This window comes from Carcharodon carcharias, chromosome 1 (assembly GCF_017639515.1).
Source record: "Carcharodon carcharias isolate sCarCar2 chromosome 1, sCarCar2.pri, whole genome shotgun sequence".
Classification (NCBI taxonomy): Eukaryota; Metazoa; Chordata; class Chondrichthyes; order Lamniformes; family Lamnidae; genus Carcharodon; species Carcharodon carcharias.
The window spans coordinates 194391374-194408354 of record NC_054467.1 but is presented as its reverse complement, the minus strand read 5'-3'; the positions used below and the strand labels follow the sequence as shown (position 1 = coordinate 194408354).

The window sequence follows — 16981 nt, the reverse complement described above, 5'->3', positions numbered from 1 at the left end:
TATGGGGTAACTGCATTGCACAAACCTTGGCTTTTTAAGTTTGAATGGTATTCAGTGACTTGTTCAAATAATACTTTTTTAATAACTGCATACTTTAGGGAGACAAGAATGTGAGAGTCATGCGCTCCCTTCTAGCTGCTCAACAAACATTTGTGGATCGACTAGTGCACCTTATGAAAGCTGTTCAGCGAGAAAGTGGGAATCGGAAGAAAAAGGTATTCATACCTAATTCACCTAAAAGTAAATTTGAATAACATTGAAATTTCTGCAGTGTTTCCACTCTTATAAACTCTTTATTACAATTGCATGATTATGTCAGACGAATGTGTTTATCCATATTTTTAATATGTACAATTGTAATAGATTTATGAATAATGTATATTGATCGAGTTCGTCATAGTTCTATCAAAGATGTGATTTCTTAAAAGACTCTTTTGCAAAAGATGTGATGGATTATTGTTAGGAATATAGAATTGTTTCTGTTGTTTCAGGAGATGTATAATTAACGCTTTGAATTATTTTTCTAAATTCCCACTATAAAACTGTTAAATAATCCACAGAATCTAGTATCCAGTGCGCACACTTGAAGCTCTTGATACAGTGGTCATTTTTGTAACCAGGTAGCTTGGTCTGAGATACATCCTCCAGTTCTAGACTTTTGAGGATGGTGACTGTTTTAGCACCAATGCTATGTTTAAATTACTCTATAGTTTATGTGAGTATTTGGGGAGAACTATTAATTATTGAATGAAAATTTGTGCATTAAATATGAGAATTATTTGTGTGAACATTTACAGTTCTTACACAGATCAGCATCACTCAACTGCAATGATTCAATGTTTTCTTTCCAACATTTAAACAAGATATTAATCAAATGGTATACTAATTTCCTGTCTCTTTCCAAATAAACTCATTCTCTTTGACAGTATAGATGCTGAGAGAATATTTTCAATTGTGGGGGAATCTAGAATTAGGGGCCACAATTTCAAAATAAGGAATCTCCCATTTAAGATGGAGATAAGGAGGAATTTCTTATTCAAAGGATCGTCAGTGTTTGGGGCCCTCTTCCACAGAGTACAGTGGAGGATGGCTCATTGAATATATTCTGTGGATATTTCACAGTCCATACAGTTCTACTGCAGGAGAGAACAGCAACTGTAGCTTCTGCTTTCCAGAAAAAACATTGCCTCACTACAATTAAATGAAAAATTTCCAATATTACATCCGTTCATTTAGAGGCAGAATGGATCAGTGTTTGTCATTTATCTCATCCTCCGCACCCCTTTGGTGGGATACCGTGACTTATTGGTGCATCTAATGTTGGACTGGTGAGATCTGTTGCCAGTGTCTTGCTCCCTAAAGGGCTTCCCAGTTTCTCTGGTTTCAGCATACCACAAAGCATCTGTAGGTTCTTGCACATGACGCTTGTTGCACACTTGTGCATTGTGTGTCAAGAGCTGCAGGTTCAGTGCTATCCTTACAACGCTTGCCTTCACTGTTCAGATGTGTGGTTGTGCATCAACAGCTCAGGCCTATGACATTGGCTGGACACATTGCAAAACATTCGCAGTCAGGTGTACCTGTCTGACTAAAATAATTCTATCCTTCCTGCAGTGACGTTTGACTTGATCTACAGGCATGAGATTGTGGTTTAAATGACTTTTTTTTAAAAAAATGATAAGTTATGGGATTTATTCCCTGGAAAAAAATCTTAACTTTAGATAGTGTCTTTAATGACCCCCGGGCATCCAAAAGTACTTCTCAGCCATTGAATACTTTTGAACTAGAGTCATTGCTATAATGTAGGGAAGTAGCCAATTTATACACAGGTCCTAGAAATAGCAATAAGAAAAATGACATGATAATCCATTTTTGATGGCTTCCCATTTACCTTGTACTTTTTGTTGACTACACAAATTGTCTCATTTCTTCAATGCTTTTCATAATATGTGTATTTTTTTGTTCTCCCCTTTTAGATTGAAAGGTTGCAGACATTATTGGCAGACAATGAAAAAGTGAATTTATCAGAGATTGAGCCTATACCTTTACCTTTAGAGCCACAAGTTAAAATCAGGGGTATCATTCCAGAAAAAGCAACTTTATTTAAGGTAAACTTAGGAGTTGAGATTTATTGACTGTGCAGTATTAAGTAATTTTAATTTGTGCTTTAATTGAAAAAAATCTCCTTGGTTAAAATTATGTTTCTGATGCTTTTAAACTTGGTTTGTATCAGTAGACAGTAGGAAGAGAATTTAATTTCTAGCAGATCTTCTGCCTCGTTTTGACCAACTTTGGGTTCAATTAATGATGTACTTTTTTATCAGTTTGTAACATGTAAAGGATAAAAACAACATCTGGTCCAGACCGTTGTTATCAGCTCCAAACAATTGCAGAGATAAAAAGCAAATTGTAACTTTACAGATCGGATGCTACCTGTGCAGCTTTATTACATAAAAGGCAGTGCAGAAGTTAAAAAGTGGAGAAGTAGAACTGGGAATTGTCAGAAAATAAGTAAAAGCTGACCCCATGGAGTAATTTTAATGCCCAAAAATGGGTGTGAAGTCCAAATTTTAAACTTGAACCCAAGCCACTTCAAGCTTGACGGTTTTAAGGGAAGCAGGGGGGAGCATCAGGCAACCAATATGCTCCCAATAGGCAGGTCATTTGTTAAGTTTTCATGGAGGTTGCATACTTTCATTTTAACAGGATTTCTATTTTTAACTACTCTGGGCCAGGCTTCCAGCTCTGTGAAATCTGGCAAGGAAAGAAGGGTTGGTTCCATAACTAATTTTTGTGCCTTTTACATGCCTGGTGTTAAAAGTCAGGATGAGCATCAGGGTTTCTTGTCTACAGCTCCTCCTGGTGCTGAAAGCATGCCCCATTAAATACCAGGCCCTGTGTCTCTAACTAATGTCACAAAAGTGCAAAGTCCAAGTTTAAAAGAGAATGGGACCAAGGATGGATCCTTCAGGGAACCGTAATTGAAAGAACAGAGTAAGGGCCAAGAGTGAATAGGATAGATTCTATCAAGGGCACTTTTGACCAGCGATAGTAGAGTATTTGGCTGGAAAATAAGAACATCACAATCAATGACGCAGAAAATGATATTGTCACCTTTACCAAATTTACTCTGGATAAATTGAGAGAAAGTGAAGTGATTCATTACTACTGATAGCTAAGCCTATTGGATCCTATTGCTTAAGCTGTAACTATTTCTCCTCCCACAAGCCTTGTTTACCTTGTAAAGTCCAGTGAAATTAATCTGACATCAGTGTTTCACATAGATTTTTAGAAGATGTTAAATTTCAGTTACCCCAGCTATGTAGAGCTTCAAGGATTGTACAATTAACACAGCTTGTGAGAAACATACAGCTCTGATTTGGAAGTTAAATTTATTTTGGTCTGCCTATGATACTGAGGAAACTTATTTATTGTCTAGCTGGGCAAAACGATGGGCAGATTTTACCCCAGTTAGCAATTGTCTTCAAAAGCACCAGCAGCAGCTTGTATTTATGTACCATCTTTAGCATAATAAAAAGGATATCTTGAAGGGTTGTGGGCCATAGAGGGAACTGCACAATCTCTGCCTGCACCTCCAGCCTATAAAAGCAAATTGAAACATACTTTGCTAAAAATTCAAAGATTATTCTTAAACTTGATTTGTTTGAATGCTACAATTTATGCTTTCTACTCATCAATACCACAGTTTTATCACTGATCTTTCGTCAGAACTGACAAGAGATCATTGACTGAAACAGTGGGCTGCATTTCCCCACAAGCTTCAGGACCCAGGTGCTGGCTGGACTAGAGGTACTGAATGCAAAAACAGGGAAGTTATTGCTGAACCTTTATAAAGCTCTGGTTAGGCCACGGCTGGAGCATTGTGTCCAGTTCTGGTCATGTGCTTTAGGAAAGATGTGAAGATCTATAAGAGGGTTGAGAGGAGATTTACCACAATGGTTCCAGTGATGAGGGAATTTAGCTTCAAGGTTAGGTTGGAGAAGGTGGGGTTGTTCTCCTTGGAGCTAAGGAGGTTGCAGGGTGTGTAAAGATGTACAAGGTTATAAGGGGTTTAAATAAGGTATAAAATAAAAAGCTTTTCCCATTTAGCTGATGGTACAAGGACTAGTTAGGGCAGCAGGGTCACTTGAGACCTCGGGGTGATTGTCCCTCCCCTTTTGTGAGTTACTTCAGGCCCAGTACTATAAGTCATGGACAAAGTCAGAACCAGCGAATTTTCGGTGGTGATGGCAGCAGAGCTAAAATCTAGAGGGGACAATGGCTGCTTACATGTGAAGGATCTTTCACAAAGAGGATTTGTGTTTTCTTTGAGCACATGAGGAAGGCAACGGGAAACCACCTCATATTATTTTCCCTAGCCCTATTGCTCATTGAAATTGCAAAGGAGATACTCTTACACTTTCCTCTTCAGTCGCTTGTGAGGCTTGGAGAAATGAGCAGAGGACCTGGCCTTGGGCAGATCATTACTGCTACTACTACTGCAAGGATTAGGGGACACAGATTTAGGATTTTGGACAAGAGATACAGGATGCATGTGATGAAGAACCTTTTAGGCTGAGTGTGCTAATGTCCTGGAACTCATTGCACACAAGGGAGGTGAAAGCAGAGATAATGATTTCAAAAGGAAGTTGGATAGGAAAATTTAACTTGCAGGGCTACGGGGATAGGGTAGGGGAATGGGCTTGACCGGATTACTCTTCAGAGAGACAGCATGGACTCAATGAACCAAATGGCCTCCTTTGGTGCTGTTATGGCTGTGACTCACCCCAACTTCTGGGGTGTTCCTGCCCGACATTCTTTAATACTATTGCTTAATCACTTTTACTTTATCTAAATCACATAATTAAATTTTTTAAGAATTCAGGCAAAATTTATATACTTGATCTAATTCTAACATCTGTTTGCATCACATTATAAATATTAACAAAATAGAATTTAAAGAAAGAAATTATCGTAAGGCTAGTACTTTTTGTTCAAAGCATCCACCCCTTCCATTTTATGACAGGGAAAGTACTGAAGACATTTATGTAACTCACTTTCCTGGGGTTCTGTTGTTCCAGATTGGTTCTCTAGCTGCTCTGAAGCTAGTGTCCTGGTTTGCAGTGGAGCCATTTTTGAATGCAGGGGTGACTCTCCCAATAGTGACACCAAAATAGTGTAGCAGGAAGAAAAGTCTTATGGGAAGGGGAAGAGGGCATGAGCATTAAGATGCTTTGAATAAAAATAATTTCATTTTCTTCACTTTTTTTCAACACCATCCACACTTTCCTTCCCGCTTAATGATCAATGTGTATTTTAAATCCATATTATTGTTTCAGAGTGCACTTATGCCAGCAAAGTTAATATTTAAAACTGAAGATGGAGGTAAATACCCTGTTATATTCAAGCATGGTGATGACCTACGACAGGATCAACTTATTCTCCAGATCATCTCACTTATGGACAAGGTAGGAAGCAAGTTAAATGCAATATATCACCAATAAAAGCTTAGTAGAACCTAGTAACAATTTTTTTCTGCATGTGTGTAAATATATTAGGAAATCTGAGGATCGTTTGTCCTTCTTATTTCTTAGAAATCACCATTAATGTGGTTTGCATTGTCAGAATTTAATGGGTAACATACAGTGCACTAATATTTTCCTTGAAGCAAATAACCAAAACAAAAAGCTCATCTACACTAATAGATAATAAGACTAATAAGGTTAGCGAATGTGGAGTCAGGGGATAAGTGGCAGAATGGATTGCTAGCTAACTTCCAGACAAAAAGAGAGTGGGAGCAAAGATTAGTCATTCAGAGTAGAAGGAAGTAGGAAATGGTATTCAACAAGGATCAGTGCTGGAACCACTGCTGTTCAAAATTTACCCATAATGATTTGGAGAAAAGAAAGCTGAGGGATAGCCTAATAGAGTTCTTTAAAATTATGAAAGGTTTTGATGGAGTGGATACAGAGAAAATGTTTCATCTGTGGAGAAGAGCATAACCAGAGGCCTTCAATGTAAGATAGGCACCAAAAAAACCAACAGGGAATTCTGAATAAAATTCTTTACTCAGAGTGATAAGAATGTGGAATTCTCTACCACAGGGAAAATTTGAAGCAAATAGTATAGATGCTTTTAAGGGAAAGCTAGACAAGCATATGAGGGAGAAGAGAGAAAGAGGGTTATGCTGATAGATTTAGATTTAAATGAGGAAAGGTGGGGGGAGTCGGAATGGAGCTTAAATGTTGGCATGCACTGGTTGGGCCGAATGGCCTGTTCTCATACCATATATCTTATGTATGTAAACGCTCTGATAACATATAATACGGAATAATTTGCAAAACCGAATCTAACCTCAATACAATTAACAGATATAGAAAGCACAGGACTTAAGTGCTGAGTGGATGAGCCACCTCTGCCTCCACCTGAGGCTCCCTGCATCATAGATGTCAGTCTTCAACCAGTTCAATTCACATCATGTGATATCAAGAAGCAGCTCGGCTCACTGGATACAGCTTAGGCTATGGGCCCTGACAATATCTAAGTTGTAGTGTTCTAGAACTAACTGTTTCTCTAGCCAAGTTGTTCCTGTGCAGCTACAACACTGGCATCTACCTGCCAAAGTGGAAAATCACCAAAATACATCCTGTGCACGCAAGGCAGGCCAAATCCAATCCAGTCAATTTCTGCCCCATCAGTCTACTCTCAATCATCAGCAAAGTGATGGAAGATGTCGTCGACAATGTCATCAAACAGCACTTAGTCAGCAATAACTTGCTCGCTGCTGCTCAGTTGGGGTTCCAGTACAACCACTCTCTTCCAGACATCATTACAGCCTTGGTCCAAATAATAGACAAAGAGCTGAATTCCAAAGATGAGGTGAGAGTGACCACCTTTGACATCAAGCAACATTTGATGGAGTGTGGCATCAAGGAGCCATAGTAAACATGAAAGTCATTGAGAATTCAGGTGGTAAACTTTCTCCAGTGGTTAAAGTCATATCTAGCACAAGGCAAGTTGTTTTTTTTTATATATTCATTCACAAATGTGGGCTTTGCTGGCTGGGCCAACATTTATTGCCCATCCCAGTTGCCCTTGAGAAGGTGTTGGTTGCTGTTGTTATTGTTGGAAGCCCATCATCTCAGCCCAAGGACATTGCCCCAATGGTTCCTCAAGTGCAACCACCTTCATCTCTTTCATCAATGATCTACCATCTATTAAGAAGTAAGAAGTGGGAATGTTTGCTGCTGATTGTACAGTGTTCGGCTACATTCAAAAGTCCTCAAGTACTGAAGCAGCCCGTGTGTGAATGTGACAAGACCTGGGAAATATTCAGGCTTGGGCTGGTAAGTGGCAAGTAATATTTGTGCCAGTTAATCACCATCTCCCTTGATGTTCAATGGCATTATCATTATCATTAACGAAACCCCCAACATCAACATGCTGGGGATTACTAATCACTAGATTAACTTGACCAGCCAGGTAAATGCTGTGGCTACAAGAGCAGATCAGAGACTGAGTATTCTACAGGGAGTAATTCACCTCTTGATTCGCCAGAGCCTGTTCACTATCTACAAGGCACAAGTCAGGAGTGTGATGGAATACCTTCCACTTGCCTGGATGAATGCAGTTGCAGAAATTCTCAAAGCTCAACCCTATCCAGGACAAAGCAGGCTGTTTGATTTGCACCCCATCCACCATGTTAAACAATCACTATCTTCCCCAGCACAATACCATGGCTACAGGGTTTACCGTCTATAAGATGCACTGCAGCAACTAGCCAAGGCTTTTTCTACAGCACCCTCTAAACACTCTTCTAAACGTCTCACAAATTTGTGCTGATCTTTCTCGAAGCTCCATGTTTGAATCCTTTCAATCAGGTTTTCACCCTGCCACAGTTCCAAAATGGCTCCTAGCATTGTCACAAATGTTATCCTATATGATTGTGACAAAAGCAAACTAACCCTCTTCACCCTACTCAACCTGTCTGCACTGTTTGGCACTGTTGAACACTCCAGTCTCCCCTATTCTCCAACTAGTGGGATTCCACTCGCCTGGTTCCATTCTTATTCGTCTGTCATAAGCAGAGAATCTCCATCAGTGGGTTCTCTTTCTGTTTCATGCGTTTTTTTCATATTTGACTCCAAGAAGAGGTTTCGACCAACATAGCTGTGCCGTTATTAAGACCGCCTATTTCTCCTTTTTGTCACATCACCTGACTCTGCTCCTGCTGTTCTGCTATGAAACCACCATCTGTGCTTTTGTTACCTCTGGACTTGACTATTCTAATGCATGCCCTGGTCGGCCTTTCTGCTGCCTGTGTCCTAACTAGCACCAAATCTTGTTTACCCACCACCCCTGTGCTTGCGGACCTACACTGGCTCCTGTTTAAGCAACAACCCAATTTTTTAAATCCTCATCCTTGTTTTCAAATCTCTACATGGCCCCTCTCCTCCCTAACTCTGTAATCTCCAGCATTGCAACCCTCCGTTATCTGTGCTCCTGTAATGCCACTTAAGCATCCCCAATTTTTAATTGCACTACTGAGGGCTGTGTCTTCAGTTGCCTAGACCCTTAACTCTGGAATTCCCTACAAATCCCTTCACCCCCTCTACCTCATGTTCCTTCCTTTAAGCTGCTCCTTAAAATATGCCTTTTTGAGCAAGCTTTTGCCCATCTGTCCTAATATTTCCTTAGCTGGTTTGATGTCATATTTTAATTTTATAATGCTTCCTGTGAAATGCTTTGGGACATTTTCATTACTCTAAAGGCACTGTATAAATTTAAGTAGTTGTGCCAAAATCCTGGAACTCCCACCCTAACAACACTGTTGATGTACCTACACTACATGGACTACAGCAGTTCAAGACGATAGCTCACCACCACCACCTCAGGCAATTGGAGATGGGCAACAAATGCTGGCCTAGCCAATGATGTCCACAGACACAAAAAACCTTATCCGCTTAGGCTGCTGACTAGCGGGAAGGATGTAGAGCAATGGTTCCCAAAGTGGGGCACGTGTACCCCTGGTAGTATGGCAGATGTCCCTAGGGAGTACTTTTCTCTTAAATGTATAATGGTGGATTTTTAGGGATGGGAATTTTTATCCAACCTCCAGGAGTTCTCAAATGTAAATAAATGTCTCTGGTGCTTAAGCACATGCGTCGCCACTCTCCTTCCCGCCGTTCGTCATTGCTCCAACCACAGGTTGTTTATCTCTCACACTTGCTGCTAATAGGTACACCAATGAGATGTAATGGGAGAGAAGGGTGCTGGACCCGCAGGTCAGTGGACTGCTGTGCAGACACTGCCTGCTTGGCTGAGGCCATCACCCTGATGGAGCCGTCTTACAAGGGTACAAAGAGTGAGTGGGGGCAGGGGGTTTGAGAAGAAGTGAGTGAGGGAGGGCATTTGGGAAGGGGCTGCTGAGGGCATGAGTGACACAGGAGTTTGGGAAGAGGGGCTGCTGCATGAGAGTGAATGTTGGGGGAGGGGTGGGAAGAGGACTGCTGAGTGAGTGAATGGATACAGAACAGAAGGAGGCCATTCAGCCCATTGTCTGTGCTAGCTCTTTGCAAAAGCAACTCAGCTATCCCCACTCCCCACCTTTTCACTGTAGCCCTGCAATTTTTTTCCTCTTTAGATAATTAGATAATTCCCTTTTGAAAGTCATGATTAACTCTGCCTCCTCCACACTCAGGCTGTGCATTCCAGATCCTAACCACTTGCTGTGTTTAAAAAAAAAAAAATTCCCGTTGTTTCTTTTCATAAACGTGCAAATAGAAATTTACAATGGAAAAGAGTGACCGGACATGTGTACAGACTAAAGATTTTTTAATACATTATAATTGATATTCTAATGGGATCTGCTGGTCATGCACCAAACATCCCATTTTGTTGCAGAAGTAATTTTTTTTAAAGAATAAACAAAATTAATCACTAATACTGGGGGCTTCTGACCTGGAGATGTATGTGGAAAGAATTTACCAACTGCACAGTTCCCTTGCCAAGTTGTTTAATTCCACTGTCTTGAACCTCTGTTTGATTAGAAACAGGTCAAATTTAGCAGCAGAATAATGCACTGGGCTGAATAATACAACAGTGGGTGGGGGGTGTGGGTGCGGTGGGGTGGCTGGCTGGGATGGTGGTGGTAGTGACAGTGGACAGCTTGAACCGCCCAAATTTGGTGTTGAGCTGACTTGCCCCATGCGGGGGAGGATTTGGGAAGAGGGTTGCTGGTGAGTGATTCTGGGGTGGGGTGAAGGTTCATTGATAAACGTATAAGCAAACAAATATTTTCTCAACATGCTGCTCAAAATTTTGTAATTAGCTTCTTCGTCTTATTGTTAAAAACTGTAACTAGAGTATTTAAATTATTTTCAAATGTACCAATGAGAGTGCAGGAAATGCAGTTAAGTATGTGTACTGTTTGCAGTCAATGATCGCACAGCGTGGCATCAAAATGTTTGCCCTAATTTGAGGTTTTTCAGTTGTAATATTTCCAAAATGTGTGGTTATTAAAGGGTGCCAGTTCAAAAATCAGACCTGTAGTAATCTTAATATAGAATAATACAGCACAGAAGGAGGCCATTTGGCCCATCGTGCCTGTGCTGGCTCTTTGGTAGAGCTATCCAACTATTCTCATTCCCCCATCCTTTCCTGTTAGCCCTGCATTATTTTTCTTTAAGCATTTATCCAATTCCTTTTCAAAAGTTACTATTGAAACTACTTCTACCACCCTTCCAAGCAATGCATCACATTGCAACAAATTACTGTAAGAAAGAAATTGCACACAAAATGTTGATGAATCTAAATAGGGGTCTACAACCATAAAAGTTTCAGAACCACTGGTGTAAAGGAACAAATCTGCAAGGAAATTACACAAAGGTGCAAAAATTATAGAGTACTTATAATGGGGCACTTTGGTTATCGGAATATAAACCGGGATAGTGGTTGTGTAAAGGACATAGAGGGACAAGAGTTCCTAGAGTCTGTTCAGGAAAATTTTCTACAGTATGTGTCCAATCCATTGAGAAAGGAGGCACTGCTAGACCTGTTTATGGGAATGAGGTGGGCCAAGTAGATCAAGTGTCAGTGGGAGAACATTTAGGGGACAGTGATTATTGTATAATAAGGTTTAGGATGACTATGGCTTAAGGACAATGAACAATCCAGAGTAAGAATAATTAACTCAGGGAAAGCCAGCTTCAGCTGGGTAAGAATAGATCTGGGCTGAATAATTTGGAGCCAAAGGTTGGCAGGAAAACAGTAGCTGAACAATGGGCTACCTTCAAAGAAGTGAAGGTTCGGGCACAGAGGAGGTGAGAAAGCAGATAAGAGAAGCAAAGAGGGAGTTTGAAAAGAGACTGGCAGCCAACATAAAATGGGACCTCAAAGTTTTCTGTAGGCATATAAATAGTACAAGGATGGTAAAAGGAGGAGTAGGGCTGACTAGGGATCAAAAAGGGGGTTTACACATGGAGGCGTTAGGGCATGACTGAGGTATTAAATTAATACTTTGCATCTGTCTTTACCAAGGAAGAAGATGCTATCCAGGCCACGTGAAAGAGGAGAAAATTTAGTCACTAGAAGGGTTTAAAATTGATAAGGAGGTGGTATTGGATAGGTTACCTGTACTTAAAGTTGACAAGACTCTGGGAGCGGATGCGATGCATCCAAGAATACTGAGGGAAGTGAGAGTGGAAAATGCAGCGGCACTCACCAGAATTTTCCAGTCTTCATTAGACCCAGGAGTGGTGCCAGAGGACTGGAGAATTGCAAACATTATGCCCCTGTTCAAAAAAGGGCGTAAGGATAAGCCCAGCAATAACAGACCAGTCAGTTTAACTTCAGTGGTGGGGAAACATCTAGAAACTATGGATGGAATTTTCCAAGCTGGCAGCGGGCATGATAGGTGACGTGTGCGGAAAATATGGCGCAACCTGCTTCACGATGGCATGAAGGCAGGTTGCGATTGTCCGCTCAGCCTGCCAATGGCATGCCACATTTCTTACCATTGGTCGGCGGGAAGCTAATTTTAATATATCAGCATATAATTAAAAGGCCATTCCGCCAGGCTCTTGGAACCTGGCTGTATCTACCATCCACGTTAGCGGGAAAGCACGCCGACATATTCCGCAACAGTACGCAGGTGACGTACACTTGGCCTTTACTTTGGGGGAACTGAGGTGAGTGAGCAGTAGCATTCTCCACAGCTCGCCTGTTCTTTACAGTCTTCAGGTGTTATGGGGCAGGGGCAACTGCGCCTGGCCCTGGAGGCGACTGCTGAGGAGGGGAAGTGTCTCGGGGCAAGTGCTGGCCAGCCTTGGAGGCAACTGCTGAGGGGAGTGTGGGGGTCAAGTGCGGCCTGGTGCTGCATCCCATGAACAGGGAATCAAGGTGGGGGGGGCAGGGTAAGCGAGGGAAGTGGCCACACATTAGGGATACCTGTATAAACTGACCATGCCTCTGCAACTGAGGCAGTTCAGGCGCAGCCACAATGATATGATTGGGGTTGGGCTCCTGGCCTGCCCGCCCATGCAAGCAACGCAGTGGCACCAAAGGGCCACCAAGCGCTCTGTATCTTACACCGCACCCCCCCCCCCCAACCCACCGACTTTAAATCGCCACCACTTCATTGGACCGCAGATCAGTTGAACTGTACAAGTTTTACGCTGGCCATGTAGCAGTCACTGCTGGTGGCACTCACAGCCCCTTGCAATCTCAGCACCCCGGTTTGGACCAGTGTCCCGCATATTGCAGGTTGACAGGGTAGCCATGCAGCGCGCTCACCTCTGGCCATCCGAGGGGTGACCAGCGCTCTCCAGGAAGCATTAAGGGGCTGTCACACAGGGCCAGGAAAGGTGCTAAGTACAGCCATGATAACCAAATCCATCTCTCTCATTCTACAGGAGACCACATCAGGATCGTGGTGGATCCTGGTGACCTAGCTGCATGCTTGATGGTCTACAGAGGCTGTAGAAGACTGAGGAGAGAGCGACTGAGACTCCTGGCCACACAAAGGCAGGAGCAGCAACCTCATCAAGGGGTATCAGGGTCTCCTACACACGGTGCCCAGGTGCAACAGCGAGCTGTGGCTGGTTGGTGCCTAGCGATACCCAGGGTCTATAGACACTGCCTGCCATTCCTGCAGATGACTGAGAACCAGTGTCACCGACGGCTACACATGTCTAGGGACCCGGTGGCTCACATCTGCCACTTACTGCAGGACTTGGCACCAAGGGGACTTGAGGCATCCACTGCCAGTGGCTGTGAAAGTGACTGCAGCGCTCAATTTCTATGTCGGTGGTTCCTTTCAGGGCTCCATAGGTGACACCTGTGGGATTTCACAATCCGCCGTCCACAAATGCACCCATGAGGTCACGGATACCATCATCTCCATGGCACACAAGTTTGTGCATTTCACCTGGGACCGGGACAGCCAGGATGCAAGGGCCATTGGATTCGCCCTGATCTTGGCATTCCCACAGGTACAGGGTTCGATTGACTGCACTTGTGTGGCGCTCCGGTCTCCATCGCTATACTTGGTGGACTTCATCAACTGCAAGGACTTCCACTCACTGACCATGCAGCTGGCACGCGACCACCAGAAACACATCTGCAGGTGTGCGCGTGTTTTCCAGGTAGTGTGCACAACACCTACACCCTGAGTTGCTCACAGATCCCTGCAGTCTTCCAGGGTCCACCAGAGGCTACAGGGTTGGCTGCTTGGGGACAAGGGCTAGTCGCAGAGGCAGCAGCTGATGACACCCGTGGACGGCCTCATGTTGCAGCAGAGCGACGCTATAATGAGGCTCATGCTGCAGCTCGCAACTTGGTGGAGCAGACCATCGGGATGCTGAAGATATGGTTCCGGTGCCTGGACCGGTCTGGTGGCGCCCTGCAATACAGTCCGCAGAGGGTGTCACGTATCATCGTTGTCTGCTGCACCCTTTACAAGCTGGCACGCCAACGGGGAGACGAGCTGGCTGAGGAGGAGAGGGAGGAGCTGAAGGCCTCCTCGGATTGAGGAGGACGCTGACGGGGATGAGGGTGAGGAGGGGGTCCTCGGTGGTGACAGACCAGGATGAGGCTCTCGCACTTGCTAGATGAGGCAGGCGCACTCGGGCGGCCTTCGGCTGCCAGATTTGTGGAGGATGATGATGACATGCAGTGAAGTGACCCCATAGATCCTCACATCGCAGTTGTGAATGGTTGACTGCAGCCGACTTATGGCAGCGCCAATACCCTCTGTGAGAATGCTCCTGTCATGGAGATGCAGTGGAGGCCCTAATTGTCGCTCGATTGCAAGAGGGTGATGACAACATGCAGTGAGGACACTCCATAAATCTTCACATAGCCTCTGAGAATGTCTGACTCCTGTCTGGTCGAGGCAGCTTGCTTGCGCTCCATAATCAGGGCCATCTCAGAGATACAGCCATGAAACTTTAGATGCATCCAATGCTGTGTCCCCCTTCAGCACCTCAGCTCTTCAGGAGCTGGGTGCACAGCATCATTTGTCGCACTTGCTGGTGTGATGGGGGCCAGTACCACCTTTAAAGATGCTGAGAGCACACTTTGGCGCCTGCCCACTACATTCTGGTAGCAATGACCAGCATGGCTGAGGTGCAGGCATCAGTAATATTTCCAGGGATTGTAAGGCTGGACCATCACTGTGGTCTGAAGGCTGCGCAGAGCACAGGGAAGAGGCCCTGGACTGAGACACCTGACTTTTATCTTGTGCAAAAAGGATTCACATCTGAGTGACAAGAACACTGCTCATCAGAACAAAGAGCCACAGGCATGGAGACATTCTTAGGAGTTTATTGACAATAGTGAACAGTATGTACAAGTGATCAGCACACATGCCCAGGCTGTGCAACTGTTTTTACCTAACTTTCCTAACCCTGCCGCTATGTCTCAGTGCTCCCCAAACACCCACAGCAGAGGTGGAGGTAGCCTGCTAACTGTAACGCCTTTTCTGTGATGACTTTGGAGGGCCGAGATTTGGTGGGCCCCAGCCTGCTTTCGGGGTCCTGCTGTGTGGTGACACCCTCCTCGGCCTGTGAAGCTGGAGCTGCGGAGGTCCCAAAGAGGGCATTTGGATGGGCCGCTCACTCCCAGAGTCACCTGGGTGGATGGCCCAGGAGTGTGCACCTGCTGATCCTCCTCCCTGTGGGTGCCCAAGGGCCCCTGGCTGATTCCCTGAGTGGAGTGAGATTGAACTGTCCCGCACCGCTCTCACGAACACACTGTTGGAGGCCAACTATGGTATCAACGATGGAGTTAAGCCCATGCAGGTCCTGGATAAAGGTCTTCATGGCGGCCGCCATCCTGCTAGTGTTGACCTTGGTGCGTTGCAATGCCGGTGCTATCACCTCAGCCTGAAAGTGGATGGACTCCTTCACTGTGCCTTGCAAGCGGGCATCCCTTCCTGATGTTTCCTAGCTTGCCTTTGCAGCTCCAGCAACTATAATATGACCGAGTCCAGAGGCTCACCATCTGACTTAGACTCAGCAACGTTCTAGCCTCCAGCAGTCCTCCAAGTGCTGGGGACCTGGGAAGTCCCTGCCTCTTTCTGCTGTGGATCAGATAGTGTGATGTGCTCACCAGTTTATGATCCTGGGGTTACTCTAAAGCTAGTTCCCACTGAGATGTGTGCCTCTGCGCTGATGGAGGGTGTGGGTGAGCACACTGATGGGTCTTCAGGGAGAGTGTCTCCAGATTCCTCTTCAGAGGTTTGATCGGGGCTTGATTGGAGGCCCTAGGTCATGAACTCTGTCGGCTGTTTGGCAGATGTGCCTGTGAAAGCAAGGGGAGATAATTAGTGCAAGGCAGTGGCCTGTGAAGGAGGGCACATCACTCATGGTATGGTTGTCTGATGGATGTCGCACTGCTGGATCCTGAATAAAGCAGTGCCGACCTCACCATCAGCACAGGACCGGTCCTGGTCGTTGACAGCCAGCTGGATGGCTCTGGTTTCGAATTCTATCAGAACTTTGATCTCTACTGTATGCGACCTTTCCTGTTGTGTGCCAGTTTGTCTTGCATGGGGAGAGTATCAGGATGCCTGCTGGACCGGATGATAAGCATGCCTGGCCTGTAGGAGCGGTGAGTGGTCCCAAGGACAGAATGAGGGCAATGATAGTGTGTGTGAAAGACTGAATGGTGATGTCCCATGCACTAGCAATGAGTGAGGGTCCCAAGGATGTGTGATGGGTTTGTGAGTGTATGAGTTGGGAGTGATGAAAAGAGTGACTTACCCTGGTGGAGCGGAGGAGATCATTCATCCTTTTGCGAACTGGGTGGCTGTCGTCTTCTGCAGGGCGTTTGCACTGACCACTGCTGCCACTGCCTCCTGAGCCGGGTTGGTGACTTTGCTGCCTACCCTACAGCCAGAGCTGGGGTGGAGCACATGCTGGCGGGCCTCCACGGCATCCAGCAGTTGCTTGAGGGACCTGTCGTTGAAGTGTAATTTGCAGTTGTTTTTGCTTTGCTGGCCATGTCTCCCAGGCAGCGGTTGTGAGCTGGTGGCAATGAGCATTTTGCTGGCGGTTGCCTTTTAAAGATGGCAGCTGGCATGATGCAGCAGTGCGGTGATGGCGGGCAGGCGAAAGAGAGTTCGCCCGCAATAAAAACAGGGTGTTTTGCGGGAGTGGATAAATAATGAGGTGGGTTCGGGACAATACGGCATGAAACCCGCCATTTTCATCGGGGGTTCAGGCTCCCATTTTACCCACTGCTACTGCAATGCTGGGAAAATTCCATCCTATAATTCAGGACAGAATTAAGAGTCCCACGGGCAGATGCAGGTAATTAAGGAAAATCGTGTTTAGCTGACCTTTTTCAAAGTGGTAACAGATATTGTATAAGCTAGTTAGACCTCAGTTGGAATATTGCATACACTTCTGGGAGCTGCATTTTAGGCTGGATGTGGAGGGAGTGAAGAAGAGGTTTACAAGAATGGTTTTAGGGATGAGCA

General features: G+C 44.7%; 1 protein-coding gene across 3 annotated transcripts in view; it reads left to right on the top strand.

Annotated features, from left to right (window-relative positions):
• The window catches only part of pik3c3 (phosphatidylinositol 3-kinase, catalytic subunit type 3), a 125219-nt gene that overhangs the window by 73307 nt on the left and 34931 nt on the right, over nucleotides 1-16981 (top strand). For all 3 annotated transcript variants that reach the window (XM_041196592.1, XM_041196583.1, XM_041196600.1), the window contains 3 exons: nucleotides 99-215; nucleotides 1977-2108; nucleotides 5340-5468. In XM_041196592.1, coding sequence (XP_041052526.1) covers nucleotides 99-215; nucleotides 1977-2108; nucleotides 5340-5468 — 378 coding nt within the window. The remainder of the gene's footprint in view (nucleotides 1-98; nucleotides 216-1976; nucleotides 2109-5339; nucleotides 5469-16981) is intronic.